This window comes from Cheilinus undulatus, linkage group 1, assembly GCF_018320785.1.
Source record: "Cheilinus undulatus linkage group 1, ASM1832078v1, whole genome shotgun sequence".
Taxonomy (NCBI): Eukaryota; Metazoa; Chordata; class Actinopteri; order Labriformes; family Labridae; genus Cheilinus; species Cheilinus undulatus.
This window is the reverse complement of record NC_054865.1, coordinates 36,466,241-36,494,075: the sequence shown is the minus strand read 5'-3', so window position 1 is coordinate 36,494,075 and position 27,835 is coordinate 36,466,241. Positions and strand designations below refer to the sequence as shown.

The 27,835-nt window shown below is 39.8% G+C and overlaps 1 protein-coding gene across 3 annotated transcripts in view; it reads right to left on the bottom strand.

Annotated features, from left to right (window-relative positions):
- Positions 1-3,811: 3,811 nt before the first annotated feature.
- trim66 (tripartite motif containing 66) overlaps positions 3,812-27,835 on the bottom strand; it is a 34,288-nt gene continuing 10,264 nt past the window's right edge. For 2 of the 3 annotated variants that reach the window (XM_041795173.1, XM_041793638.1), the window contains 15 exons: positions 26,202-26,331; positions 25,757-25,873; positions 25,463-25,577; positions 25,051-25,197; positions 22,902-23,022; positions 21,969-22,774; positions 12,480-12,686; positions 11,922-12,051; positions 11,330-11,411; positions 11,062-11,239; positions 9,931-10,715; positions 9,724-9,847; positions 9,564-9,638; positions 5,476-5,628; positions 3,812-5,360 (listed from right to left, as the gene is read on the bottom strand). In XM_041795173.1, coding sequence (XP_041651107.1) covers positions 5,124-5,360; positions 5,476-5,628; positions 9,564-9,638; positions 9,724-9,847; positions 9,931-10,715; positions 11,062-11,239; positions 11,330-11,411; positions 11,922-12,051; positions 12,480-12,686; positions 21,969-22,774; positions 22,902-23,022; positions 25,051-25,197; positions 25,463-25,577; positions 25,757-25,873; positions 26,202-26,331 — 3,407 coding nt within the window. In that variant the 3' untranslated portion in view covers positions 3,812-5,123. The remainder of the gene's footprint in view (positions 5,361-5,475; positions 5,629-9,563; positions 9,639-9,723; positions 9,848-9,930; positions 10,716-11,061; positions 11,240-11,329; positions 11,412-11,921; positions 12,052-12,479; positions 12,687-21,968; positions 22,775-22,901; positions 23,023-25,050; positions 25,198-25,462; positions 25,578-25,756; positions 25,874-26,201; positions 26,332-27,835) is intronic. The other variant, XM_041794405.1, reaches the window with a different exon arrangement.

Genomic DNA, 27,835 nt, shown 5'->3' with positions numbered 1-27,835 from the left:
CCGATCAGTTGTTGTGTGCAGAGTCTCTCCCATCACAGTTGCTGAAGCTTGTAGCTCCTTCAGAGTAGTCAAAGATGTCTTGGTGGCCTTTCTCGTTTCCTGCTTGCACAGTCACTCAGTTGAGGAAAACCTGATGATGGCAGATTTACACATGTACCATATTCCCTCCACTTCTCAATAATGGATTAAACTGAACTCAGGGGGATGTTCAGTGTCTTGGAATTTTTTTGAATCAGTCCCCTGACTTGTTCTTTTACATAACATTTTCTCTAAGTTGCTTGGAGTTTTCTTTTGTCTTCATGGTGTAGTGGTAGCCAGAAATACTGATCCAGGAACAGGACCTTCCACACACAGGTTTCTTTATGTTACAATCTCCAACATCGGTTCCATTGAGACCTTGTTTTAGTTAGCACTTAGATCCCAACATATTTTTCATCCAACACAAACACATGAGATTAAAATACTATGTAAAGATGTTTGCACAGTTAAATTCACTGGGGTTTATCAGAGAAAACACAATAACCATGACCCCACCCCGGATAAGATGGATGGATGGATGGATGGATTTTGGACACTTTACCCTACAAACCTGTAAGGATCCTTTGAAATAATGAAAAATGACATGCACATTCAACAATTTCTGATACATCTTGTAGTTTAAATGAACTACAGTAAATGAACTGCTAGAAAATGCCATGTTGACACGACCAGAGCTGGCAGTGCTGGCAGGACAAAAGTTTTCCACTCAAAAATAAAACTTCTAAATATCTAAACTTTATACCCCATAAGCAGACATGTATTATATACAGTGCATATAAAAAGTATTCCCCCATTGGATGATTTACCCTTTTATTGCTTATATAAATTAATCATGGTAAATATAATTTGGCCGTTATGAGAACATTTTCTGAAAAAAAAGCCTCTTTAATTTCAAAGTAAATACAGATTTCTACAAAGTAAACTAAATTAAATAAAATGGTGTAATGTAAAATAAGTGACTGCATAAATATTCACCCCTTTAAAGTGCCTGACCTAATTCACCAGAGGTCCAGCCAAGCAGTGCTAGTAGACTCATAAGACGTAAAACAGGAATCCCCTTAGTGTCGTGACTGTGTCCCAGGTAACTGTAGTATAAAGAAACCTGTGTGTGGAAGGTCCTGTTCCTGGATCAGTATTTCTGGCTACCACTACACCATGAAGACAAAAGAAAACTCCAAGCAACTCAGAGAAAATGTTATGTAAAAGAACAAGTCAGGGGACTGATACAAAAAATTCCAAGACACTAAACATCCCCCTGAGTTCGGTTGAATCCATCATCTAGAATGGAAGGAATATGGCACATGTGTAAATTTGCCTACATCAGGCTGTCCTCAAACTGAGTGACTGTGTAAGAAGGAGACTAGAGAGGGAAGCCACCAAAGCACTTATGACCAGTCTGAAGGAGTTACAAGATTCAGCAGCTGAGATGGGAGAGACTCTGCATACATCAACTGTTGCCTGGGTTCTTCATGTTCTTCACGATGGTGGCAGCATAATGCTGTTGGGATGCTACTCAGCAGCTGGCAGAAGGCTTGTAAGGGTAGAGGGTAAAATAAATGCAGCAAAGTACAGGAAAATCCTGGAGGACAATCTTTTTCAATCCGCAAGAGAATTTGGGAGATTTGTTTTCCAGCAATACGATGACCTGGAGCATGCAGTGAAAGCTACACAGAAATGGTTTAAAAACAAGTAGGGCTGCAAGCAGCACTGGAGGGCCCTCTTTTTTTTTAGCTCTGATGATGATCCATATGCAGACTGAAAATCATAGACCTAGGATGAACAGTGTATTTTGGGTGATTTTTTTTGTGGCAACCCATAAAACAGACATAAAAAATCAATGGTGTAAATGTTCACCTGGCAGAAGGGGGCGCTGTTGCAAAAAGATGATATTGAAGCATGGTTGTATTCAGGACCAATGTGTGATTATCCTTGTGAAGAAGGATATCCTTGTGACGAACTTGAGTTCGTTCAAATACGACTCCAAAATTTACAAAAAACAAATTCAAAAAATCAAAATGGCCGACTTCCTGTTTGATTTAAGATACAGGTCCAAAAGGCTTTTTTGTGCATCCTGATATGGCACACATGCTTGCAAATGTTTGAAATCCTAGTTTTATTGCTTTACACATACCACAAGCCCCTGAGAATTCTACTTCCTGTTTCATTCAATGAAGCTAGTGGACTTCCTGTTGAAATTTGGGCAGGGGTCCACTAGCTTTTCTGTAGATCTGATGATGACCTATATGCACACTGAAATTCATAAGCCTGGGTTGAACCAGCTGGGGGGGCTGAATTTTGAAAAATTTGTAGGGGCACCATTGAGCCAATTGGCCACGCCCACCAACAAACATCCCATTATCTCAGCATGCTAATGAGAATTTTTTTCACCAAGTTTTATTGCTTTACACGTATCTCAAGCCCCTGAAAATTCTACTTCCTGTTTCATGGCAATCAACAAATCGCCAGGGCCACACCTTTTCACGTAAAATTCTTTCCTTTGTATATGTGTAATGTCAACTCCTTGGGAGCTGCCTGAAGAAATTTCTGCATGATTTGGTCAACTATGTAGGTACTGGAATGTGAAATTCAGAAGAAGTGACTTTCTCTTGCCAGAGGGTGGCACTGTACAATTTTTCAAAATTTAAAAATATGAATGTGTTCTAGCCTTGACTGTGATGGGGCACATGAAATTTGTCTTTGATACAACAACTTATTCCAGAGTTATGACTGTTGAAAATTTAGGGCAAGACAGGGTCTCAAGGTTGTCTAGTTTCAGTAAAAAAAATTCTAGAGTCAATCAGTTGAAAGCCCTCGGACGAGATCCTTCAAATGCGCAAAGTGTCGGTCAGTGAAAAAAGCCAAAAAAACGCCAAATTTTGACCTTTCGGCGTCTGTAGTTCAGTTCCTGTACATTTTAGAGGATGGTCATAATGTAATTTTTTTCTCATCTTATCATGATGCATATGTGTACCAATTTTCATGCACGTAGCTATTACCCACAGCCCTATTTCACTTTTGGTGCCCCCTGGAAAAAAGTGCGTGACAGACTTACACTGTTCCACCACCAGATGGCTATTTCTTGCAGGGGAAAATTTTTGAAAACAAAAAAACCAAACTGGACTTTTTACATGTATTGAGGCCCTCAAATTTGAGAAACAAAAGGCGGACAATAATCCTACAATAGATACAATAGGGTCCTCGCGCCGAGGTCGGGGCTCGGGCCCTAACAAAGTGAATGTTCTGAAGTGGCTGAGTCAAAGCCCAGACCTCAATCCAATAAAGAGTTTGGGCTTGGACTTGCAAAGGGCTGTTCACACCTGACAGGCAACCTGACAGAGCTTAAGCAGTTTTGCAAAGAAGTATGGAAAAAAATTGCAGTGTCCAGGTGTGCAAGCCTGATCGAGACCTATCCACACAGACTCAGGGCTGTGATTGCAGCCACAGATGCATCAACAAAACACTACCTTGAAGGGGGTGAATATTTATGCAGTCACTTACTTTACATTGCATATTTTTATTCAACTGACATTGCTTTGTAGAAGCCTGTTTTTGCTTTGACATTAAAGAGATGTCTTTTTTCTTTTTGTCAAAAAAGCCAAATTACACTGACCAGGATTGATTTATAAAATCAATAAAAGGTAGAACATCCAAGGGGATGAAAATTTTTCATAAGCACTGTATGTTTTTGAAGACAAAGTATTTTCATTTCTCCATTACGTATAAAATACAAGCATTAATAACTGAAAATAGAAATTAACATCACTCAACAATAGACTTTTACCTTGAATGCATTTATTGATGTTAATATGTGTGCATTTATCATTGACTGTTACAGTAAAAATAAACAAAAAGAAAATAAGACTGCTTGTCTAAGACACTAACAGTAACTAGTCAGTTTTCCCTCATACAAGAGGAAATATTGTTACATTTATTGATTTAAAAAGAAGTAACATTACACATACTGTATAACCACTACTCTTGACAATAATCAAGGAGTGCACAGACAATCATTTTGTGCAGTACTTCATCTAAATGTTAAGGAAAATCTACTTTACCTTTCAGCGTGGCTCTACGTTCCTTACCATTATTACTTAATGATATCTGTACCTTACACTCTTAACAAGCCTGAGATATTTAGAAAACAACATTTTGCTCAAACAGAGGTGAGAGGGAAAGCCAAAAGGATTTATACACAAACTAAATTTATAGCTAAATGTAAAAAATGTCCTGGATTGTCTATTCTGGATATGTAATCATTTACAAAAGTGAAATACATACTGGGTGCCTTTTGGAGCTCTCGCACTGGTCATATTTCTCTCAGCCACTCACATCCTGATTCATCTGAATCATATCAAGATTAAAACTTATGATAATTGCCAGCAATCGTTTAGTAATTAAACAAGTATAGTAAAATAAATGTACAATATGTTTACAAACAGAGTAAATACTGGCAAAGTATTTACCACTTTCAAAGTTTCAAAGTGCTGTGTATATCGAGCTACATTAATCACCTAAAATAAACCACTTAATAAAGACGCAGAGTGAGATTAAAGTTGTATAACTACAGCATCCTCTTTGTACAGAACAGCAAGTACAGCAGGTATGAGACAAAACAAGTCCTAATAAAATACAATGATTAAAGTTCAGTGAATGAACAGTAAATAATCAGTGGTGAGATATAGCATGATACTGTTACAGCTGCAGCATCACTTTAAAGGCTGCAGGAGCAACCAGATAGACTGTTTTCATGTCTCGGTTTTTTCTAGTAGAGATACTGTTCTTGAAATATGTGATAGGAACATTTTTAAATGGTCTTTTACACTCTTTGTTGCTCTGATCAGTTATTGTTTGTTAGGATAATAACAGCTTCAGCATGTCAAATTATTAAACTACAGTTTCAGTATGTTCAGCTGCCATCGGATGGCAGTGCTGTGATACTATTGCAATCCACTAATTAGAGCCTCTATCAGATTACAGAATGGAAACACTGCTGCAGCCCCGCAGGCTGCTAAAAAATAAACAGCATAATTACACACAAATACAGCATTATCGTGGGCGGACGGGCAACCTCCATTCACCTCTGATTAGAAGTTATGTCTCCTTGACTTGAGAGAGTGTCTTCTCTTCCTCTTCCTGTGGCACTGCTCCCTCCTCTCTGGCCAGGGGAAACCACTCTCAGCTGTCCTGTAAGCCTCGTCATACTCATCGCTGTCAGAGTCCACCTCAGTGCCTGGGAAAACTTGGTCTGGGAAGACTTCTTTTAGCTTGGTGGTAAAGAACGACTCAAGACTGCGGCCGGCTTGGGCTACTTCAGAGTCAGGCTGAAGTCAGAGAAAGACAGACAGGGTACACTACGATCAGTCGAGTTAAAATAACTGCTGACCTACGCAGAAATACTGTTAAATAGTTCATAAGAGATATTTAAGTTGAACTTACATAATTGAACTTTGCACAATTGCGGAACATGAGATAGACATCAGTAACAAACTGATCTACTGAGTTATAATGTCGGCTGTTTCTCTTGTTGAGTTTGGTCCTGATCACAGACAGGTCCATGGGCCTCTTAATGATCTGGTAATAATGACGAGCCTGCAAGAAAAAGACATCATCAGCCAGAATTTAGATAGATATTTTCATATATAATTAACTCCTCCACTTAGTTCTCTGTGCCCATTCCAGTGTATAATCCCCATAACTCTCTCTGAAATTAAAATGCATCAAATAAGGATTTTTGGCATTATGCATCTTTGTGATAAATGATGCACAACAGTTGTGTTTATCTGAGTGAAGCAATCCTTTTTCCCATGAAGGACTGACTATGCTCTGAATAGTGGCAATGCATTTACACTTTATGGACAAAAGTATTTGACCATTAAACCACCAGGGACTGTAATGACACTGTATTCACATACATGTACTTTAATATGGAGTTGGCCCCAATTTGCAGTTTTAACAGCTTCCACCCTTCATAGAAGGATTTCCACAAGAGTTTTGAGTGTTTCTGCAGGAATTTGCACCCATTATGAGGGTAGGACATTGGACGAGAAGGCCTGGCATGCAATATCCATTCCAGTTCATCCTAAAGGTGCTCATTGGGGTTGAGGTCAAGGCTCTGTGCGGGCCAGTCAAGTTCTTCCACAGCAAACTCATCAAACCATGTCTTTATAGTCCCTGCTTTGTGCAGTGGAGCACAGTTATGTTGGAATAATAAAGGGCTTTTCCCAACTCTGTTGCCACAAAGCCTTGTCAAAAATGGTTGGTATGCTGAAGCATTAAGATTGGCCTTCAGTGGAGATAAGGGGCCTAGCCCAAATGATGAAAAACAGCCTCATGTCATTATCCCTCCTCCATCAAAGTTCACAGTTGGCACAATGCAGTCAAGCAGGTAACGTTCCCCTGGAATCTGACAAACCCAGACTTGTACATCTTATTGCCAAATACAGAAGCGTGATCGTCACTCAACAGTACAGGATTCTACTACTCCACAGTCCAATGCTGGTGTGCTTTACACCACTCCATCCTAAGCCTGTCTTACATGCAGATGCTAAGCCATGGAAACCTATTCCATGAAGCTTCTGTCACATAGTTTTTGTGCTTACATTAATGCCAGTGGAAGTTCAGAACTCAGGAGAGCACTGGTGACTTTTATGCATAGTGCACCTTAGCAGTCGTTAAGTCCGCTCTGTGATTTTACTTGTTCTTCTGCTCATGGCTGAGTTGCTGCTGTTCCTAAACGCCCCCACTTTCTAACAATATCACTTACAGTTGACTATGGAATATCCAGCAGGGACTCAAATTTCATGAACCATCTTATTGCAAAGGTGGCATCCATCACAGTACCACGCTTGAAGTCACTGAGCTTTTCAGAACGACCCATTTAGGATCACAATTGTTTGTAAATGGAGACTGCATGGCTTGGTGTTTGATTTTGTACACCTGTGGCAATGGTATGATGCAGTATTTTGTGGAATGGGTCTACTCATAGGGTTTGTTCAAAAAGTAAAACAAAAAATTACCTCCTCTCAGCTTTTCCTTCACCTTGAAGTAAAATGTCACAGGGTCAAGGAAAGATGTGATTTAGAGGATAGGAAAAGAGAACCACAGTGGTAAGGCATCCTATTGCTCTTATGCTAGGCGGATGTATCAAATGTGAAATGGGTTTACTTTATAAAAACTACAATTTACCGGTGATAGACTACAAAGTGCACATCTATCATTTGGTGCTTCTCCTTGGTGATAAGTATGAGTTCATGAACGTTTTTATGGACTTCTCCTCAAGATGATCAATGCCCGACAACCCTGGAAAGAATTCACTCTTAAAAATGGTAGAGATTACTCTTTGGCCATACTGATCTTTCATATCTTAAAGTAGTGACACAAATTTGACTGGAGGATGGGATAAAAAAGGAATATGCTTTTATATGTGATTGGGCACTCCTAACAAAAAGCTATATTATGCTTGCAGTTGTATTTAAACCATGAATATGAGTCATAAAAAATCCCTCCTGTACAGTGTGTGCTCATAAAGACATGAAAAATTCCAATTTAATTTGTTTTTTGAACAAGGCAGCAAATATGTTTATTTCTGATGCTTCTGCCAGCTTCAAGTGGACACTTGAGGGACTGTAGTTTTCATTTTGGGCACAGGCAGTTTAATCATTAGGCGAAGGTAGGCGATTGCCTAATATAGTCATTATGTATACATGAGGTGATTTTAAAACACTTTCAATGATTAAGACATGTTTTGAAAGTAAATAAGGGGCCTGGAGTGAATAAAATAGCATCAAATGCATTTTCACTACCCAAAATACTACCCAGGGATCACCCCTGTTCCCAACATCAAGGTTAGACTCTCAAAAACCCTCTTCAAATCAGTCAAATAATAGTTAGGCAGACCCCTTTAGACCAGGGTGGGAAACTAGCAGCTACCAGTCAAATGCAGGTACTTTTGAGCAGTGTCAGGGCATTTTTCTCAACTTACCAGCAACTAGGGCAGGTTAAAAAAAATTTTTTTTTAAAAAGTAGATAAAAACCCTTTTTTTCTGCTTGTTCTTTCAGACTTTATGAGCAAAGCCTAGCAGACCAACAGGCTCACTGACCAAAAAAAGCAAACATTATATACCCACTGGCTGCTGCCTCCTAATTGTGTCAGAGCTGCTTTCAAATGTTTACATGCAGCTGTGTGCTGGGGATGGTTTGACTCTGTATCATATCAGAGAAGATATCCACTGCAACTTGTTTTTCTGCTATAGGTGTGTTTGAATCAATGTCTTGCTTGTTGAAAGTGCAAGGTAGTTAAATAAAGCCTGAATTTAGGCATGAGACTACAGAAATGGTGCACAAAATATTAATTTATAGTGAGTCTGACACTCATAATGCAATGAAAAATGAGGTTTATAATAAGTAAGGGTTTGGAGAATTTGTGCACCGTCCCTCTCTAATTAAATAGCCTATAACTTGAATACAATATGCCTTGATTATTGTATTATACCTCGTTGAATATTGCTGTTTGTTAAAACAGAGCGGCTTGTAAAATCTTTTTGAGACTGGTGGATGGGTGATTGTGTGAGATAAGGTCATGCAATATGAAATGATTAAGGATTTAGGGCATTGCACCAATAGAGGGGAAATATTTTGTAGTTCTATAAGCTACAGTTGGCCAAGAGACGTGTTAAATATTTAGATAGGCCTATGGTGAGTTTGAGTTATGATGCTCTTCTAAGAGGTAGAAGTTCTGTTGTGTATTTATATTTCAGATAGGGATATCTTGTAGTTCTCTAGCTTTGTTACTAGAAAATAAAAGATGCTTCAAAATATCTTGTTCTCTTGCTATGATTATTTTTAGCTACACGGTGAAGGGTTTCATATTGGTCTTTGCCTAGGGCTTCAAAATTACTAAAGCAGACCATGTGCTTGGGTCCACTTTGTTTGCATCTTGTGCATTTGCATTCTGAGGATGTTGGTGCAACTTTGCTATGAGAACAAAGCGACTGATCAACAACCAAAAAAAGAACCGTGATGCAACAGCAAAGGAAGTGAAACAAGGGTGGGAACTTTCCACTGGGAAGTTGATGTAGATTGCATTTTATATGTTCTCAGTTTTATTCGTATGCATTGTATTATACACTGATCTAATGTTTTCTACTTCGTTTCTATTACACATTGAAAAAAATTTGACAAACTTTATGGAAGTGCCTCAAAGTTATGTAAAAAGCAGACTTAAAAGAGAAAAACATATAAAACCCCAAAAAGGCACATGAGGACACTGTGAAATTATTTGGACCATATAAAAACACATAGAAACAATGTAAAAGAGGGGAGACTTATTCAACACCATGATAAGGCCTCAGGGAGAAAACACTGGTGCTTTTTGTAAGAGGAAGGGAATGTGAACATTTTTTTCTTACAAAAATATACAATATGGCACATTTGGACACAACTACTGCAGCATGAAACATGGAGAAAGCTCAGCTGTGAGTTGGTCAGTACTGTAAATGAACTGTTAGAGATGGGTGATCACTTACAAGTGGACTGACCGGCTCGTGGAAGGGAGCACTGAGAATGTTACTGAGGATCAGGAGAGTCAGCCGCTCACATTTCTGCAAACAGTCCAAACAGGAAAAAAATTACTGTAGATGTCTTAACACAAATGCAGATCAAAACAGCATTTAACCCCAAACTTACTCTCTGGTCACATTCAGTGAGTCCGAGTGCTGATGTTTGATCTTCAGATGTTCTCGTGTTCTCACAGTCATACTCGACCTCTGGCTGCATGATGTCTCTGCACAGGCTGCACACCCAGTCACCTCTGCACCAGAAAAGAAACACCATCAGGTAATGAACAATGACAGGATAATGTTGAATGCACTGTGTAGAGTCTAAGAAGCTTACGAGGGAAAGCTGAGCAGAGACGGGATGTGGCAGGATAGATGGAAGACTTTAGGACAGCGGTCGCAGCACAGCAGGTCTCCTCCAATCAGACATACAGCACAAAAGTCCTCACTCTCCATCGCTGCACTGTCCTGGTCAGGCTGATCATCCTCTGTGTCTCTTTGAGCAGCAGGGTTTGCAATCAGAAGTGGTCTCTGACCAGGACCAATATGCGAGTCCTCTTCCAGGTCAGAGCGGAGTGGCTGTGGGTCATCAGTTGTCAGTTCAGGGTCAGAGTCCAAGTCAAGCTCAGACTCCACAGAGCCCTGAGAGTCTGCAGGCTGATCAGATGCTACATCAGATTCTGTATCAGCCTGAAACCTGGGATCATACTCAGGCTGGACATCTGATTCTGATCCACCATCACCAGATTCCTCGACAGCATCCAGCCCTTGTCCATCCTCTGATCCTGGGTCTTCCTCATATTCCAGACTTGGCTCTGAATCCCTTGTTTCACCGCAGAGCTCCGTCTCTTCTGGAGGCACAGATTTCTCCTCAGCTTCAGAGGAAGACTCTGCATTTGGGTCAGACTCTGGGGATGGATCAGAGTTTTGCTGCTGTTCTGGATCGTCCCAAGAAAATACAGCATCTTCTGAGACTGATCTGGGATCAGAGTCAGAGTCTAGATCCACAGCGGAGTAAGTTTGCGGTACAAACTTGGGGTCAGTGGATGGCAGCGTGTGTGCTTCACGAGAGCTCAATTGCCCTTGGCTTTCAAACTCACTGGTATTCCAGGTTGTGCTAGACTGATGAAGGAAAGAAAAAATAGAGGGTGAGTTACACTTTTGCCAGTCTACATTTACTGTACCTTTGATCTGAATAATGAGTAAATTAAATCATTAGCGTCAAATAATAGCTGTTATTTCCACCATAAGTTAAATAAATGACATATAGTAGGCCATGTGTTAAATTATGTTCATGAAGCATTGGTTCATTTTGATGGTTTCCATACAGCATGTAGTTAAAACTTTAATCTTTTACATGCAAAAGTGATAAAATAATATGATTTCAATTCACTTAAAATCACAAAATTTGTCTGCTCTGCCTCTTATAAGTTAACAATGTCCCTGAATGTACAGAGATGAGGCTTACTTCTGGAGTTGAATCATGCCAGGTTCTCTCCCGTGACAGAGTTTCACTCTTCTCCGTCTCGCTAGTGGGTAAAGGGTCACTCTGGCGTCGTCCATGTGGGGGGAGTCGAGACACAAGTATTTTGAGACGCTCCAAACAAACCACAGGAACTTTTTGCCTTGCTGAGTCCTCTCTGTTACTTTAAAGACAAGAGGAGAAAAAATACTAAGCTACAATTAAAGTTTACATTCATGGTTACTGCTTTGACTGGTTTTCTTCATGAACCCACCTGATGTGATTGTTTCTTGACTGCCTGCTTTTCTCTTTGATCTTAAAGTCAGTCTCATCATTCACATAGGTGAGGAATTGCTCTGTAAAAGAGAAATATGGTGAGCATATGTTTATGACATTGATATCCAATATAACGCCCTCTCAAATACCAGAAAAAGACCCCCCCCACCTTACAGAAAATGTGCGCTAAAACAAGCTGTTCTCAGATTTTCCCCTCATGATGTCATCTGGGAAGTTAGCACCGCCCCTAAGTTCGGTTGGCCCTCCGCACTTGGAAAAAGTTCTGCCCTCCTTTCCCGGTCTTCCTCTCAGGTGAACCGGGAGAGGAGGGCGGACAATCTATTAAGCCACATCCATTTTCTGAGAGGGGCGTGGTGAGGGGCGGAGTCAGACAGCTCAGTAACATTTAAATTTACAGTCACAGAAACAGCTCATTCTGAGCAGGGCTGAAACAGAGGGGTTTTTCAGACATGCACAGGTCTAATACTGGAGTACTTTTTCAGCAAAGGACTTCACAGCCATGTGAGACCAATATAAACTTGTCTTAAAAGGGTAAGAACATGTCCCCTTTAAGTAGTCCAATCCAGCACCTGGTTCAGTCTTGTAGGACAGTAGAGGAGAGCGGTGGCGCCTGTAGAGGGGCATCTCAGTCGAAGATTCTTTGACAACACAAAGCACACCGTCTGAAGCCCTCCTCTGTCTGGGGTCCACACTGGTATACTGTCAATAAACAAATATTTTATGTTAATCTTATTGCTAAAGCACACATTTTTCTGAACACTTAGAAACTGCCTAATTAGCTTATCCTTCTTAGCAAAAATGGATTTAAATTGATGTGTGTACCTTCTAATCCTTTAGGTTGAGTTCAAATTTTACACTTTGTTACTGAAATACACACATGTACTAACAGAACTCTATTAATAGAGTGATGTCAGAGTAAGTCATTAAGTAACAGCCTTTTTAAATATAATCAAGTAAATAATTATCAGTTGATTTTCTGGAGCCCTAAATCAGAGTAATGTACTCCTTCTCAGTATTAACTGTGCCACTCAAGAGAAATGGTGTCACAACAGTGATCACCTCTATTTTATTTGACAGCTGCGCTACATTTCCCCATCGTGTGTGATTATATTCTCAGACAGGGTTACCTTATTTGCAGCTCCTGCCTCTGGGCTGTGACTGCTTCCTGTGGGCCTTTCAGAGTAAGGGCTGCTCGATGGGGCTGCCACTTCTGCAGGGATGCTCTGGGAGCGTCTCTTCCTCCTCGTGCACACCAAACTAGGGCTGAGTCTGCTGCTCTGCATGTCAGATACACACTCTTGGGCTGTCACCGGCACCTCCAGGGACGTGGATCTCTGCAAGGAACACACACATATGAAACTAAACATAAGCTGCATCACATCCAAAGACGCTGCTGATGGTGTCGTTAATGACTGAACATGGAATGTGGGGGTGGAAACAACCTTGAGAGTCAAGCACACTCTTAATAAACAAAACATCACTCATGGGGTGTGTTAATTCCAAATTATTCAGTCCTAACAAATAGAGAATGCTCTACACAGCTGCATATGTTCCTGTTATTGTTTAGTAATAAAATGGTGAGCTGCAACACTTATTATCATATGTAAATTCACTATTATGCATGCAGTAGTCCTTTGATTAACCAGTGTGGGTGTTGATGCTACTGCAGGTGGGCAAACAGAGCTTTTTTAACAACAAAAACATCAAAAACACCATTTATATTGAAGTTTCACTATTTCCACTCATCACCAAAAAAATAGCTATGTGAGATGCATTTACCCGACCTATTCCATAGAACTATTTCATTTATGGAATAAAAATATATTAGGATACACTTTATTAGTGTTGCTGTGACATCTCTATCCATCTATCTCCTTCTTCTTTTCCATGATGGGTCACACATCCTTCTTTGCAGCCTCATTTTCCTGCTACTCCAGGGGAATTCCAAAGCATCCCTAGGCAAAATATGATATATAATCCATCCAGCAAGTTCTAAGTCTGCCCTGAGGTCCTCCAACCAGTTGGACGTGCCCGAAAGACCTCAACAAGAATGCAAGCAGGAGGCATTAGATACCTGAACCACCACAACTGACTCCTTTTGCAAAGGAGCAACTGCTCTACTCCAAACTCCCCCCCAAGATTTTCAAGCTTTTTTAAGATCGAGCCCCGCCACCCTTCTGAGAATCTAATTTCAATCACTGCGGCAATGGTACCTTAATGGACAGGGTAGAAGGGGTCAAGGCTGCCCATAGGGGGAGAGCTTCTGGGGCACAGCCAAACTGGGGGCCCATGGAAGTCAGTAAAATCATTTTCCATTGTAAAGGTAAGCTGTGATAACCATATCTTATTTCTAATCTGAAAAACTACTCCTTTTGAATAAACAAAAATTTAAAAATATATTTATTAATGCTGTACAATATAGCCTTGTTTAAAAATGTAAAACTATTTTCCTAAAACAGAATTACCTTTTTATTGGTAATGTTAACAATGTAGATGGGCATACTGTTAGAAACCATGAGGTAGGCCATGATGTGCACAAATGTCAGGATGCAAGAAAATAAAGTAGAAGCTGAGAAAAGTTTAATGATGGAAAAAATTGAATAAATGTGAAAAGAGACAAAAATAAGTGAAAATTAGCAAAATGGGTTAGCGTGGAAAGAAAAGTGGCAAAATTGGTCCTCAAGTGGTAGAAAAAGTGTCAAATATAGGCAGAATGAGTTAAAAGTGGCAAACAGAAGCAGTTAAATGGGTTAAGAGTTGCAAAAGGAAATGACAAAATGAGCAAAAATCAGCAAAGCAAAGGGACAAAATAGGTCAAGAATAAGAAAAATGGTTTCAAACTGCAAAAAGAAGTGGCAAAAATTGGTTTAAAAGTGGCAAAACAAGTAGCATAAATTGATTAAATCACTGCTTCTTGGGAATTTGGATAAACTTATCCCACTAAGAAAAGTGCTAATTCTGTTGGAAATTAAAAACATTTTCATGAATAAAAAGAATCAAGGTTATAATCAGGGGATTCTTTGCACAAATGTAAGGTTCTTTTATAGGTTTATTTTTATTTTTTATTAATTTAATGATTATATGCTGGCCCATTGCCTACAAAACCAGTTGTCCTTGGATAGGAGATAATCATTTCAACTTGGTTAAAAAAACAAAAAGTAATAATTGATTTGAATAATATCTTTACCGCATGAAAGAGTACATTATAATATGTAAGAAAAACTAAAAACTGAGTTTTTAACAGTATTTACTATTATTTTGTGGTTGCTCAAAATGTGTCCCACATATTCGTCACCACCATCAGATATTTATAAAAAGCAATAAAATCAGGCAACTACAGGGTCAACTACATTCCTGAAGACCCCATTTTCAAACCTTCAGCTCTACTGCATGCTTCAAGATCACTCAAGCTTCTGTAAGTTTGATATTTTCTCTTAAACTTGTTCATATTTTTGGACACCGCTACTGTCACAACCATAACATGTCAACACCGTCTCTTTTGTATTAAAAATATTTGATTAGATTATGAGATGAATGTTTACTTTTTAAGAAGAGGTCTGAAGTAGCTAGCAACAGAGGGGAAACAAGATGGCTAATGTGAACAACTCGTGCATATCATGTGAAAGAGTTTTTTGTCACCCACCGTCAGACGTCACCACCGTCAGGTTTTCTGTCTGACGGTGGTGACAAAAACCTCCAAATGGTCCTAAATGGAGGCTAGAATATAATTGTTGATCACAATAGATGTATTGTACATTATTCCTACTGGTAATGACTTTATTTTTACTATGATGATTTGATATTTGATTACATGTGGATGGGGTACTTTTAGTAATGATATTGCTCATTGTACCTTATATTCCTTGAAAAATGTTTATCACAGTGCTCAGGATTGTTACTTTTTGGACCAAATAGTTAAATAATGCTGTTCAAGAAGCCATTGACTTTAGTGTTATACATTTCCAAATTGTATGTTGTAATGAGGTCACTGTCACCACAGTCAGATTAGTGTCACCACCGTCAGTTCTAAAGTCACCTCCGTCAGAGGGAGTTTTAATTGTTTTAAATGAATATGCTTACAATATGTCTCTTCAGAGCTGTTGAGTTATTAAAGTAATAGTCTCTTTTAATACTAAAATATGTTTGTTACATAACAAACAGAAATAGAATAGAAAAATTGGCAAAAATGGGTTAACCGTGGCAAAAATGGGCAACAAGTCTTTTAAAAAGTAGTAAATATTGACTTGTGTAAAAAGAAAGGCAAAAAATTGGTTGAAAGTGGGGAAAAACAGTGGCAATAAACTGTCAATAAGATTGGCAAAATGTGGCAAAAATTCATTAAACTGGCAAAAGAAGTGACAAAAATGCACCTGTGTTAAAAAAAAAAGCTGAAAAGAAATGTATAAAAGGGGGTTGAACATAGTAAAAAGATGTGGCGAAAATGGGCGACCAACTGTTTAAAAAAAAAAATGTAGCAAATCCTCAGAACCCAATAATAGCTTCACATCCTTTACAGCTCCAAAATGAGCATGCTAGCACCATTGCTACTGATCTAACACACACATTGATGTTCAATAACTCATAACTGGGGAGGGCTTGTTGTCTGGGTTTTTCTGCCAATGCTGTGGGCAGGCCTGACTGGGTCTGCTGCCCTGGGACTTAACACTTGAGTCTTCCATGTCAATAATTCTAAATGAAGGATGGAATGTGTAAGGTATACATAATACAACAGCCCCCTCAATCATGGTGTTATCTATTTAAAACGAGGTCATAAACATCAGGCCTTCAAAATGCCCAAAAATGCCTTTTAATATCACTTTGGCCAAGCAGCCTAAAGTGATCTTTAGTCACCTGTGCTCCACAATCTCATTCTTCCGGTCACTACCCAAAGCTCATGACCACAGGTGAGGGTAAGACTCCATACAACACCTGCAATACTACAGATGCTGCACCAATCCATCTCACAATGTCACGGTCCATTCTGCCCTCACTTGGGAAAAAGACCCCGAGATACTTTAACTCCTTCACTTGAGGCAAAGACTCATTCCCAGCACTCCTAAAACCTGTGTGAATTAAAATTCTGGTTGGCCCTGTAGAATTTTAGGTGTCAGCTTTGGCCTCATCATTCCTTAACCTGGGGTATGGCTGGATTAACCTAAACCAGCAAATCAGCCCCTGCCACACTCTCCTTCTCTTTTATCCGACAATTAATTATGCAAGCATCTTAAAAGGCTCCTTAACACTCCTTGGCTGTCAATTCAGTGTATAAATATTGTAAGATATATAGTAGGAGGGCTATGAAAATAATTCAACATATTTTTTTAACACTTCTCTTTTTACCTGAATGTACTTCATCCATATTCAGGCCACACAGAGCATGTGCTCCTACGTATCATGGGATTAAAACACCTACCTGATCCATGCCCCCTGGGAGAGGTACATAGGATTCAGACTGTGGAGAAAAAATAAACTATAATCCTCGTCTCTGGAACGATGGAGAGGATGGGGGTGTAGGAATTTATCTCAAAATCTGAACCAGAACTGAAGTCAAACTGGCAGCTCCCTCTATTCCCTCAGTGACTCATTAATGACAGGTTAAGCACATAAACGACTGCACCCAAGTGGTTTTAAGTCATTTTCAGATGCTGTGGCTTGAAAATGCAAATAAAATACATCCTTGTGCTCATAAACATGCATGCTGACACACAGAGAGGTGATTCTGTGGCTGCTCAAACTGCCGGCATCAAGCATGATTATGAAGAACAGTGCTCTCCTGGTTTTGGGATGCGTTGCTATGAACAGCTCAAAGCTTTTACTGTCAAAGCGGCTCTTTGTTTTCCCATCATTCCTTTCCTTATAAAAGCACATTTGTGTTGCACCATCTGTCTTCAGGCGAGCTGTCAACTGTGGGAAGTGATCAATTTGGCATTTAAATAAAGTGTCCTTTATTTTTTAGGTGGTTAGAGATAATAATTAAAACTGAATACTCACTCTAATTTGACAGTTGTATAGAAATGTACTGTAAAATCTAACAATATCCAAACACTTTCAACTGACTTGACTTTAAAGTGACAACAAGTCAACACTTTAAGAATTGGTCTTCTTTGTCGTTTTGTTCTTTGAGTTTGTCTGAGTGACTGTTTTGAACACCTGCGTTTAGAGGAAATAGGCCTGACGCTGACCAATTAAGTGTGGTTTTGGAGAGGCGCATACAAAAAGCGCTGGGTGGTTAACCGTGTCAAGAGCAAGGAGATGGGCTTAACATTAGTTTGATGATACAGAAACTCAACAGAACCACGTGTGAAACGAAAGGCTGAAGTCTGTGGTGCACAACTTTCACACCACATGCATCACTTTGATCTCTCACAAACAAATACAACAACTTTCAAACTCTCAGACTCAGCTTCTTATGTTTAGTAACTATGTCAAAAAAGACAAAACTTACCAACAGAAAGAGTGGTCAAATAGAACTATACTAACTAATGTCAAAATACTGCATTCAAATATTGCTTTAAATCTTAAGGGATATCTGTAGTATTTTACAGGCTAACTTTTTAACCTTGGCAGTTTTGCATAGAATATATTGTACAATCTTCAACTACAAATTTAATGTGGGAAAGATTTCCATATATTTCTCAGGCTGAGCTTCTGTATAGTAACACCTAAACACATAAAGCCAGTCATTCATGATGACCTTTAATATAACACATAGATAGTGTACTTCTGATGCATAACAATTTTGATTATTCTCCATTGCTTATTTGTTTACCTGTTTTACACAGAATGTTGCTGAAGGTCAAATAAACCTCATGTATTCTGCATCATTTGGCACCACTGAAAGCTCCACAAGAGTATTTGAGTGGACACCATATACTATATTAAGCAACAGTCACAGGTTTACTCTTACGACAACTCAACAGTCAGAAGGCTACCCTAATGACCACTCAACAATTACCGGGGTACTCTAATGACCACTCAACAGTCACAGAGTTACTCTTATGAAGACTCAACAGTCACAGAGTTACCCTGATGACCACTCAACAGTCAGAAGGCTACCCTAATGACCACTCAACAGTCACAGAGTTACTCTTATGAAGACTCAACAGTCACAGAGTTACCCTGATGACCACCCAATAGTCAGAAGGCTACCCTAATGACCACTCAACAGTCACAGAGTTACTCTTATGAAGACTCAACAGTCACAGAGTTACCCTGATGACCACTCAACAGTCAGAAGGCTAACCTAATGACCACTCAACAGTCACAGAGTTACTCTGATGACCACTCAACAGTCACAGAGTTACTCTAATGACCATTCAACAGTCACAGAGTTACTCTAATGACCATTCAACAGTCAGAGAGTCACTCTTATGACGACTCAACAGTCACAGAGTTACTATAATGGCCACTTAACAGTCACAGAGACACCCTGATGACCACTCAACAGTCACAGAGTTACTCTAATGACCATTCAACAGTCACAGAGTTACTATAATGACCACTCAACAGTCAGAAGGCTACCCTAATGACCACTCAACAGTCACAGAGTTACCCTGATGACCACTCAACAGTCACAGAGTTACTCTAATGACGACTCAACAGCCAGAGAGTCACTCTTACGATGACTCAACAGTCAGAGAGTTACTATAATGACCACTCAATAGTCACAGAGTAACTCTGATGACCACTCAACAGTCACAGAGTTACTATAATGACCACTCAACAGTCACAGTCACTATAATGACCACTCAGCAGTCACAGAGTTACTATAATGACCACTCAACAGTCACAGAGTTACCCTGACGACCACTCAACAGTCACAGAGTTACTCTGATGATCACTCAAAAGTCACAGAGTTACTCTGACAACCACTCAACAGCCACAGAGTGTCAGAAAATAGAACTTCAATTTAACAAGCACCTTAGTAAAGCTTAATGTAAAACATCCTGCATATGTTCCTTACAGCTTTTCTGTATCTCAAATTCTGTAAGAAAGCTCACTGGGATAAATCACCTCACCTCATAAGCACACTTGCACTATTTATCTAATCTGTCTTAAATGATCTTATCTGTTTTATGTATTGTGTGCTTTGTTACAGTCCATCCCTAACCCTAACCCTAACCTGGCCCCACAAGCCAATAGGGGGACCCAAAGCTGAAGGTTCAGCCTCATCTGAGGAGAATTAAAACTACCTGGTTTTATCCCTTTTATGCTAGCAAATACTTGCAGGCAGGGCTTGACATTTACTCCCACCAACTAGCCAATTGCGGGTAGATTTCAGCTGTGGATGACCTTAACCAGCCACTATGGCCAGTGGAATTTATCAGCTTGACAACCTATGTTTCACTCAGACCATGCTTATTTCTCAGCGTCAGTATTTATGATTTAGACACTTGTTAAAGAAAGACAGGTGTGTTCATACAAAGTTTATATTTTCCCCATAATAACTGCAAAGTTGCTCATCTCTTTGTAAATTTGTGCATATTTGTGCGGCAGCAACACCTTTAATGCTGCGTAGCAGTGACACACAAACGTGGCACTCTCACTCACCATGCACACCCCCAACTCACACTGGCCTGTTGGTAGTGAAGACTTCTCGCATTTATCTGTTGAGGGCAAATGTTTCAGAATACTGGATGATAAGTACGGACCTGAACTTCCTCCTCCTGCTTTAAAGCTCCTCTCTGTCCATGCAGAATCAGTGTATCAGCGCTGTTTGTGTGTGTGTGTGTGCACTCCAGCTTTGAGTGCATCTCTGTTGGTCACACAAGCAATGAGTGTATGCTATGTTAAAATATTTGAATTAAAATCCCCTAATATTATATGTTTATGGAAGGAAAATGATTAAACTCATGCAAACTCATGCATATATGTGTTTTAAACGTTACCGTTTGGCATGCATATAATTGCTGGAAATATTATAGATATCCTTTTTATTTATAATTAATGGATATAAAGTCAATAGGAACAATGAAACTATACATGAGGTTCACTGAAACTGTTAGATTAAAAATGTAGACGGATAAGAGTCTGTATATGAAAACAGAGAGTGCTGAACAGATTTACTAATGTGAAATCAATGCAGCAAATCTAAATCATCTATCATTTTAACATAAATTTTAAAGCTTTATTTTGCATATTTAAAGACACCTCGAACATGAATGATGACAGAAGTTTAAAGGAGAATAAAGTCCAGAGGTTTGACACTCAACATGCTGGAGATTTATCAGAGTGACAACTAGAGATATTTATGAAACCTTCTTGAAGATTTATTTAACAGTTAACAATGAGTGTTTTATTTTTAGTTTAAACTTAATGTTCATAAAGAAAACAAGAATCATGTGTTTTTGTTGTCAGTTATAGTACTTCAAATAAAGAAAATTGGTATAGTCAAAAAAGACTCAACAGAAGGTCAGACCAGGACAAATGTAGAAGATCACAGTAGCCAATGAATGCTGCTTCTATCTGACAAATAAGATAAGCATTTTATCTCCAGTGTCTCGGTGACGGTCTCTTTCACTGAAGTATGACACATTTCTCCATAGTGTGCTGTTTCAGATGTACAGGTGGAAGTGATTTATTAAAAGGAGAGCTTAAATTGATTAGGTTGATGAGGGAAAATAGAGGATTTGTTTCTTCTCATGCCAGATGTGCACAATTTGGTATATAACGGTGTTTCCCAACAACATTTTGGCTAGTAGAAACGCTGAGTGGCTAGTTACTTTTAAAAACCACTAGCCATGGTGGCAGGTGAAAGTTAATGTCAAGCCCTGTATGTAGGATATAAGAATGAAATAAGCTGCCATGGTAAGCTGTGTTGTTGGGGGGATTGTTGTTTCCAGATGTCTGCTGTGTCATCGTCCAGTGAAAGTTGTTTCTCAGCTATTTGCTGCTTAACATTACTGTAGGATTAGTTATGATTTATTTATTAAGTTTAGTGTGTATTTTATAGGCCTCTAATTAGAAGTGTGCTACTGCTGTATAAATAACAGTAGTTATTACAAGTGACTAATACATTTTAGTGTTATTGTTAATTATTTCAGACTACTGTGGCAGTGGATTATTGCTCTGAGTGGAATTTTGCTAACTCAACTGAGTTAGTTGCAGTTTCCCTCTTTGCCACATTTATTATAATATTTATTGTGACAATGGTTTGCTTGATTAAATAAACCTGCCTCCATTCCTACAACTGAGTTAGGTTTTAGATGTAGTACTTTGTTTTACTCAAAATAATCACAATACCACAAACAGGACTGAGTGAAATGTAAACTTTGCTATATATAAAATTTGTTTAGACCATAAATAATTTAATATGAGAGGTTATCATGACTGTAGCCTTTTTGCTTAAGTGTAATAGATTGTGGTATGTTTGTGGATCACCTAATGGATTAGGAATCTCTTCAACATAGTTTGGCAGACTAGGGGCCCCAAAACACCATCTTGCATAGGGTCCCCACAAAGCTAGAAACAGCCCTGTCTCCATCCACAGAAAAAAAAGATTTGTTTGAAATTTTTGATTTATGTGAGGTATTCCAGTGTTGCAGTGCAAACCACTTGATGTGAAAACTTACAAACATGAAATGATAGATGATAGATGGATGCCCTATTTGTCTCACCCTGCCGTCTCTGTGGTCTCTGATCGCCAGTGCTGCTCTGGTCCTCTGCTCCTCTCTCCTCTGCTCTGCAGCAGGATGAACATGGAGCTGCAGATGGACAGGGCTCTGCTCTCTCCTGTCTTCTTCTTCATCCAGCTCTCTACTTTCAACCCCAGCTGGTTCTCCAAGACCCTCCTCCACCCTGCATCTGTCCTCCCAGTTCTCTTCAGCCATCACATCTCTGTCTGCAGCCGTTTGGCTGAGGTCCTGCTGCAGAACTGAGCTATTTGACAGCCTTCTCTGACACTGGCCTGGCCTGCTGTGGTCCACAGACTGAGTTTGGCTGTCCAAAAGAACCTCTTTCTGGTGTTGGTGATAGAGATAAGACTTTGATTGAGACTGTGGCTGAGTGGCGGCAGCCTGGGGCTGGGATGCAGATCCTCGACTGCAGTTAAGCTGGACGTTTCCCATGACCGGGACAGGTGATGAAGGTGAAGCACATTGCGTGGAGCTGTCTGGTTCCCAGCACCTTTGGAGCTGCTGGCTCTGGTGCAGGGAGGAGATGAGGGTCGGCTGAACACAGCTGGGGTTATACAGAGTGGCATCCAGCTGGGTTTTCTCCAGACTGGACAGATCTGGCTGAGAGGGAATGCCATGAAGGCAGCACATCTGGGGCTCACAGCAGGCCTGGTATCCACACCCCGGTTCCCTTCCTCTGTGACACACAGACGGCAGAGCAATGCAGGTGAGGGGCTGAGGCCTCAGGATACTGGGGCAGGACAAGCTCTGAGGGTACGTGCAGTTTCCCCCTTCAACATTCAGTTGACCTGTAGAGTAACAGAGAAATTTCTTATGAATGAAGTTGCACCTCAGTTTAATTAAATTGGGCATCCCTTGAGTTTAAAGTAAGAACTTCAGACTTTAACAATCTTAGACCATTGACCCTTATTTTACCTAGAGTAGAAATCTGCTTGGTCCAGTAACTCGCATCCCAGTTGAATTTAATCTTGACAGGACTCCACCCTGAATCTGAGCGCACTGACGGCTCGACCAGCTGCTGCATCTGAAGTGAAATCTGAAAGAAAAAGATATCTTCTTCAATTTAGGAACATCCATTGTGACAAGCATTTCAACAGTTAAAATACAGACAGATAAAGAGCACAAAAAGTGCACTAAAAATCTTGTGAAGATGTCTCAAGCAAAATTGACTTTTAAATCAAAAGTTAGGCTGTATCATTCTGACTTTTAGAACTATGTCTAGGATTTAGTTATGGTCTAATCCAGAGTACCAATCTTATGTTTTTAACATTGTTTTAGCTGTATGTCTTAATTTGGCATATAAGGCAGCAGTAGGCTTGCCATGATTTCCTTCCTTTGGAATGGAGACTGTAAAAGCCATGCAGGCCTTGTAGAAAGTTGTGTCTAACTTGTTAACACAGCAAGTAAGAAACAGCTCTGAACAGTGACACTCAAACCTCCTCCTTTATCCATCACAAAAAGGCTGCACTGCTAAAGTGTTAATTAGTGAACATATAGATGTAAAGATGATATTGATCAACCCAAGATCAGCCACCCATCAAGAACCTTAATTCAGTCATTTAAGTTATCCAAGACTTTTGTCTTCCATCAATGTCTTATAATGTATTCCCAGCTTGAGGTAGAGTTATTCTGATGTCGTTTTTGTCAAGTTTCAAAATTACAGTATTTTAAACACTCTACAGAAGTCTCTGATAAAGGATTTACTGTACATAGGTGAATCTGATAGGCACGTTTATGCAAATAGTGAACCACTTTTTTTGCTGCCGCTTCTTGACATTGTGAGCAAAACAGACTCATTGCTCAGTACTTAGTTGAAGCACCTTTGCCAGCAAGAGTCTTTTTGAATATGACAGCCTTGCACACCTGGATTTTGAGAATTTCTGCCATTCTTCTCTGCAAATCTTCTCACGTTCAGTCAGGTTGGATGGGGAGCATCAGTAGATAGCTATTTTTGGGTCTCTCCAGTGATGTTCAAGTCAGGGCTCTGGCTAGGCAACTCCAGGACATTCACAGAGTTGTCCCTAAGCCACTCCTGTGTGGTCTCAGGGTCATTGTCACCTTGAAGGTGAATCTTCAGTCTAGTCTGAGGCCCGAGTACTGCGGACAACGTTTTCATTGAGGATATCATTATGCTTTGATCCATTCAGCTTTCCCTCAACCCTGACCAGTCTCCCAGTTCCTGCTGCGGAAAATCCCCCCCACAGCATGATGCTGCCACCATGCTTCACTGTTGGGAAGTATTAGGCAGGTGATGATTGGTGCCTGGTTTCCTCCAGACATAACTTTTAGAATTAAGGCCAAACAATTCAGTCTTTTATTATTTTCATCACACCAGAGAATCTTGTTTCTCACAGTCTGAGAGTCCTTCGGGTGCTCATTTGCCAACTCCAAGCATGCTTTCATCTAACCACTCTGCCATGAAGCCCAGATCAGTAGAGGGTTGTAGTGATGGTTGTCCTCCTGGAACTTTGTCTCATCTCCACACAGGATCTCTGGAGCTCAATTAGAGTGACTACCAGGTTCTTGGTCACCTTTCTTACTAAGGCTCTTCTCCCCCAATTGCTTAGTTTGGCTAGATCTTGGAAGAGTCCTGGTTGGGAATTACAGAGGCCACTGTGCTCTTAGAATCTTCAGTGCTGTTCTTTCTTCCTTTTTTGTATCCTTCCCCAGATCAGTGCCTTGCAGCTATCCTGTCTCTGAGCTCTGCAGGCAGTTCCTTTGACTTCACAGCTTGGTTTTTGCTCTGATATGCATTGTCAGCTGTGAGGCCTTCTATAGAGAGGTGGGCGCCTTTCCAAATCATGTCCAATCAATTCAATTTACCACAGGTGGACCCCGATCCAGGTGTAGAAACATCTCAGCAACGGTTCAAAAAAATGGGAGGCACATGAGCCAAATTTCAAATGTTTCTGCAAGGGGCCGGAATACTTATGTCAATGTGATATTTCAGTCTTTTAATTTTAATAAATAATTAGAGGATTTGCTCTTCTAAGATAGGATAAAAACTAAGAGAAGTTCTCCTTTAAGACTTTGTGTATATGCGTGTGTGTACAATGAGACATACCAGAGCCCTGCTGAAGAGTACTGGACCTCTGCAGTGGTGGGTCCTAGCCCAGGTGATGAACTTCTGAACATGGTCCAGCTGGCTGCATGTCTCTATTGCCCCCTGCAGCTGGTCCTCCAGACGCTGCTGAAAGTCCTCTGAGATTTTCTGTGGAGAAAGACAAAATAAAGCATCTGTAACATGTAAGACTTCACACAGACAGACATGGCAGGTCCATGGGTTAAATCAATGGCTCATTTTTTGACAGATCTAGTCCCATAGATGTTATCTTAAGCAGCTTTGACAGATTATTATGGGTTCTCGTTTGCTTGCTTTCAGGACCGATTACATCATGGCGGTTACTGATTCTTTGCATGAAGATTCACAGCTGGGTGAACGATAAGAAAGAGAGAAAAAGAGAGAAAGTAATTACCTCCAGTTGCTCTATTAATAGGGTAGCTCGTTTGTTAAGCTCGTTCATCATAATCATCTTTGCCATTTTAATCTGGTTCTCTGCCTTCCTGTGTGCAATCTTTACTCCATGAAGTCTACCGAGACAGGGGAGAAAATAAATGCATCAGTCCTGGCAGGAAAAAATCCCAAATGTGGAAGAAGAAAGCAGACATTAATTTATGCATTAGCTTGCTATATTCCTCTCTGTTAAATTATTGATTCGAGAAGTTGCACAGTCTTGGGACTGTGATGCATTTTCTGAGTCTAAACAAACCTGTCCTCTATCTGTTTGGCATTGTTCTCCAGTGCAGACCTCCTCTCCTCCACCTGCACCATCAGGCTCTCAAACAGCCACTGCTGATCCTGGAGGGCCTTCCCGATTTGCAACACCCTGAATGATATGAGAAATCAGACCATCCATTAGATTTGGAGTTCACTCATTTATTCTCTGGGCATGAAAAGGAGCAGAATTAAATGTGTTTTCCCCTGGGATCAGGCATTATGCAGGTGACCTTAGAGGCAGCTACTGTGCTGTAACATCACACAAAACAAAAGCGTATGAATACTTAATAGGCATTAGGCGGGCCAAGGATAGCATATGCAAATACACACGATAAAAGTGACAAGGCAGTTAAAGAGAGTCGTTTCTCAGAGTAAGTTTTTAACCTGCCGTTAGCCCTCCTCTGCAGTGTCCTTGTGCTGTGTGTCTGAGGACTGACCTGTGGGTTTTGTGGGAGGACAGGTGACAGCTGCTACAGCACAGGAGGTCACATGACTCGCAAAACAGCTCCAAGGGCTCCTGTCTATGAGAGTGGCACATTAGGAGGGGACAAGGATACGACCCTGGGCCTAAAAAGACAGATGGAGGAAGGGGAGAGAGCGTGGAGCATCAGCACAATATGTAGAAGAAGAGGAAGGCCATGTATATATAGTCTGTAAAGTTATGGAGATAACAAACAATTGCACTTCCTTGTTACCAGGAACTTTTAATAACATAAAAGTAATCAAACAATCAGCCAAGCCAATAACTTTACAGGAAAACTCATTAAAATTTGATTGAAGTTAGACGTTGTCTCCTGATGGTGCCTGAAAGGCATGCCACATCACACATACTGTATTTATCAATCTAAGTGAACATACATAATAGCATTGTTTAAAATGTGCATAGTTTGAGAGATAACAATAAAAGAAATGATGGGAAATTAAGTTTTTAAAGGACTCTTTATCCCCAGATGAGTGTTTTAAAGTGATCCCCAACCAAGATAGATACAACTTCAAAAGTAAAGGTCATTTGAGTGTGGCCCGCCACTGCTGGTCCTGGAAAATACACAGAGTCCAAACAAAGACAAATCTATTTGTTCATGCTGGCTGGGTTGACTAATTGTACTTATATAAATTGTTATGTGTCTTTTTTTATGCTCGAAAATATTCTTGCCATAATAAACAGGTGTATCTCCAAAATATTAAATATGATAAAGGTCCTTTTTCCTATAATTTAATAAAAAAAAACTTACATATATTCTAGACTCACACACAAAATGAAAAACTGAGACTTTTTTTTTTTTTTTTTTTTTTGTGGTTTACCCTCCATGTGCAGGGTGTCAATGATTGTCTTATGGATAACTGTGAAGCTGTCAGCAGTCTTCCCTATGATAGTGGTTGTGTGTACTGAACCAGTGAGAGAATAAAGGCACAGGAAATATTTGCAGGTGTTTTGAGGTGATTAGTTGATAAGACCCCCTTTCAGAACTGAAATGACTCACAAGAAATTGGACTTTTCCACAATATTATATTTTAGTAGATATAAAAAGACACTCGGGATGCACAATATTGGAGTTTTGCCGATATCTGATATGCTGATATTTATAGACTCATTTTAACCGATACTGATATCGATACGATATTTAAAAATGTTTTACATAACTGCTGATATTCTTGGCCAAAATATCGGATGTAAATATCGGCAGAAATTCTGGTATCTGCCGATAACGATGTTTGCCTTTTCAAGCTAATATCTGCTGATACCGTTACCAGACCAATAATATTGTGCATCCCTAAAAGACAACTCTGAAATATTTCACTTTTAGTGTGGTAGGTCTAGATTATATTAAAGTTTAATGTTTTGAAATATATTACAGGAAAAAAATGAACTTTTCATGATACCATGATATTTTGAGATGCAGCTGTGGTCCACAAAATTACCCGTTATCACACTGGTTCCCAACCTGGGGTCCAGGCCCCTCTTTGGAGGGTGCCAGAGATTTCAGGGGGGGTGAGGCTCTATCTGCTTTGAGGTTGCCAAAATTAGATTCACTTGTACGAACTAATATCATGGTAAAACACTTGTGAATAG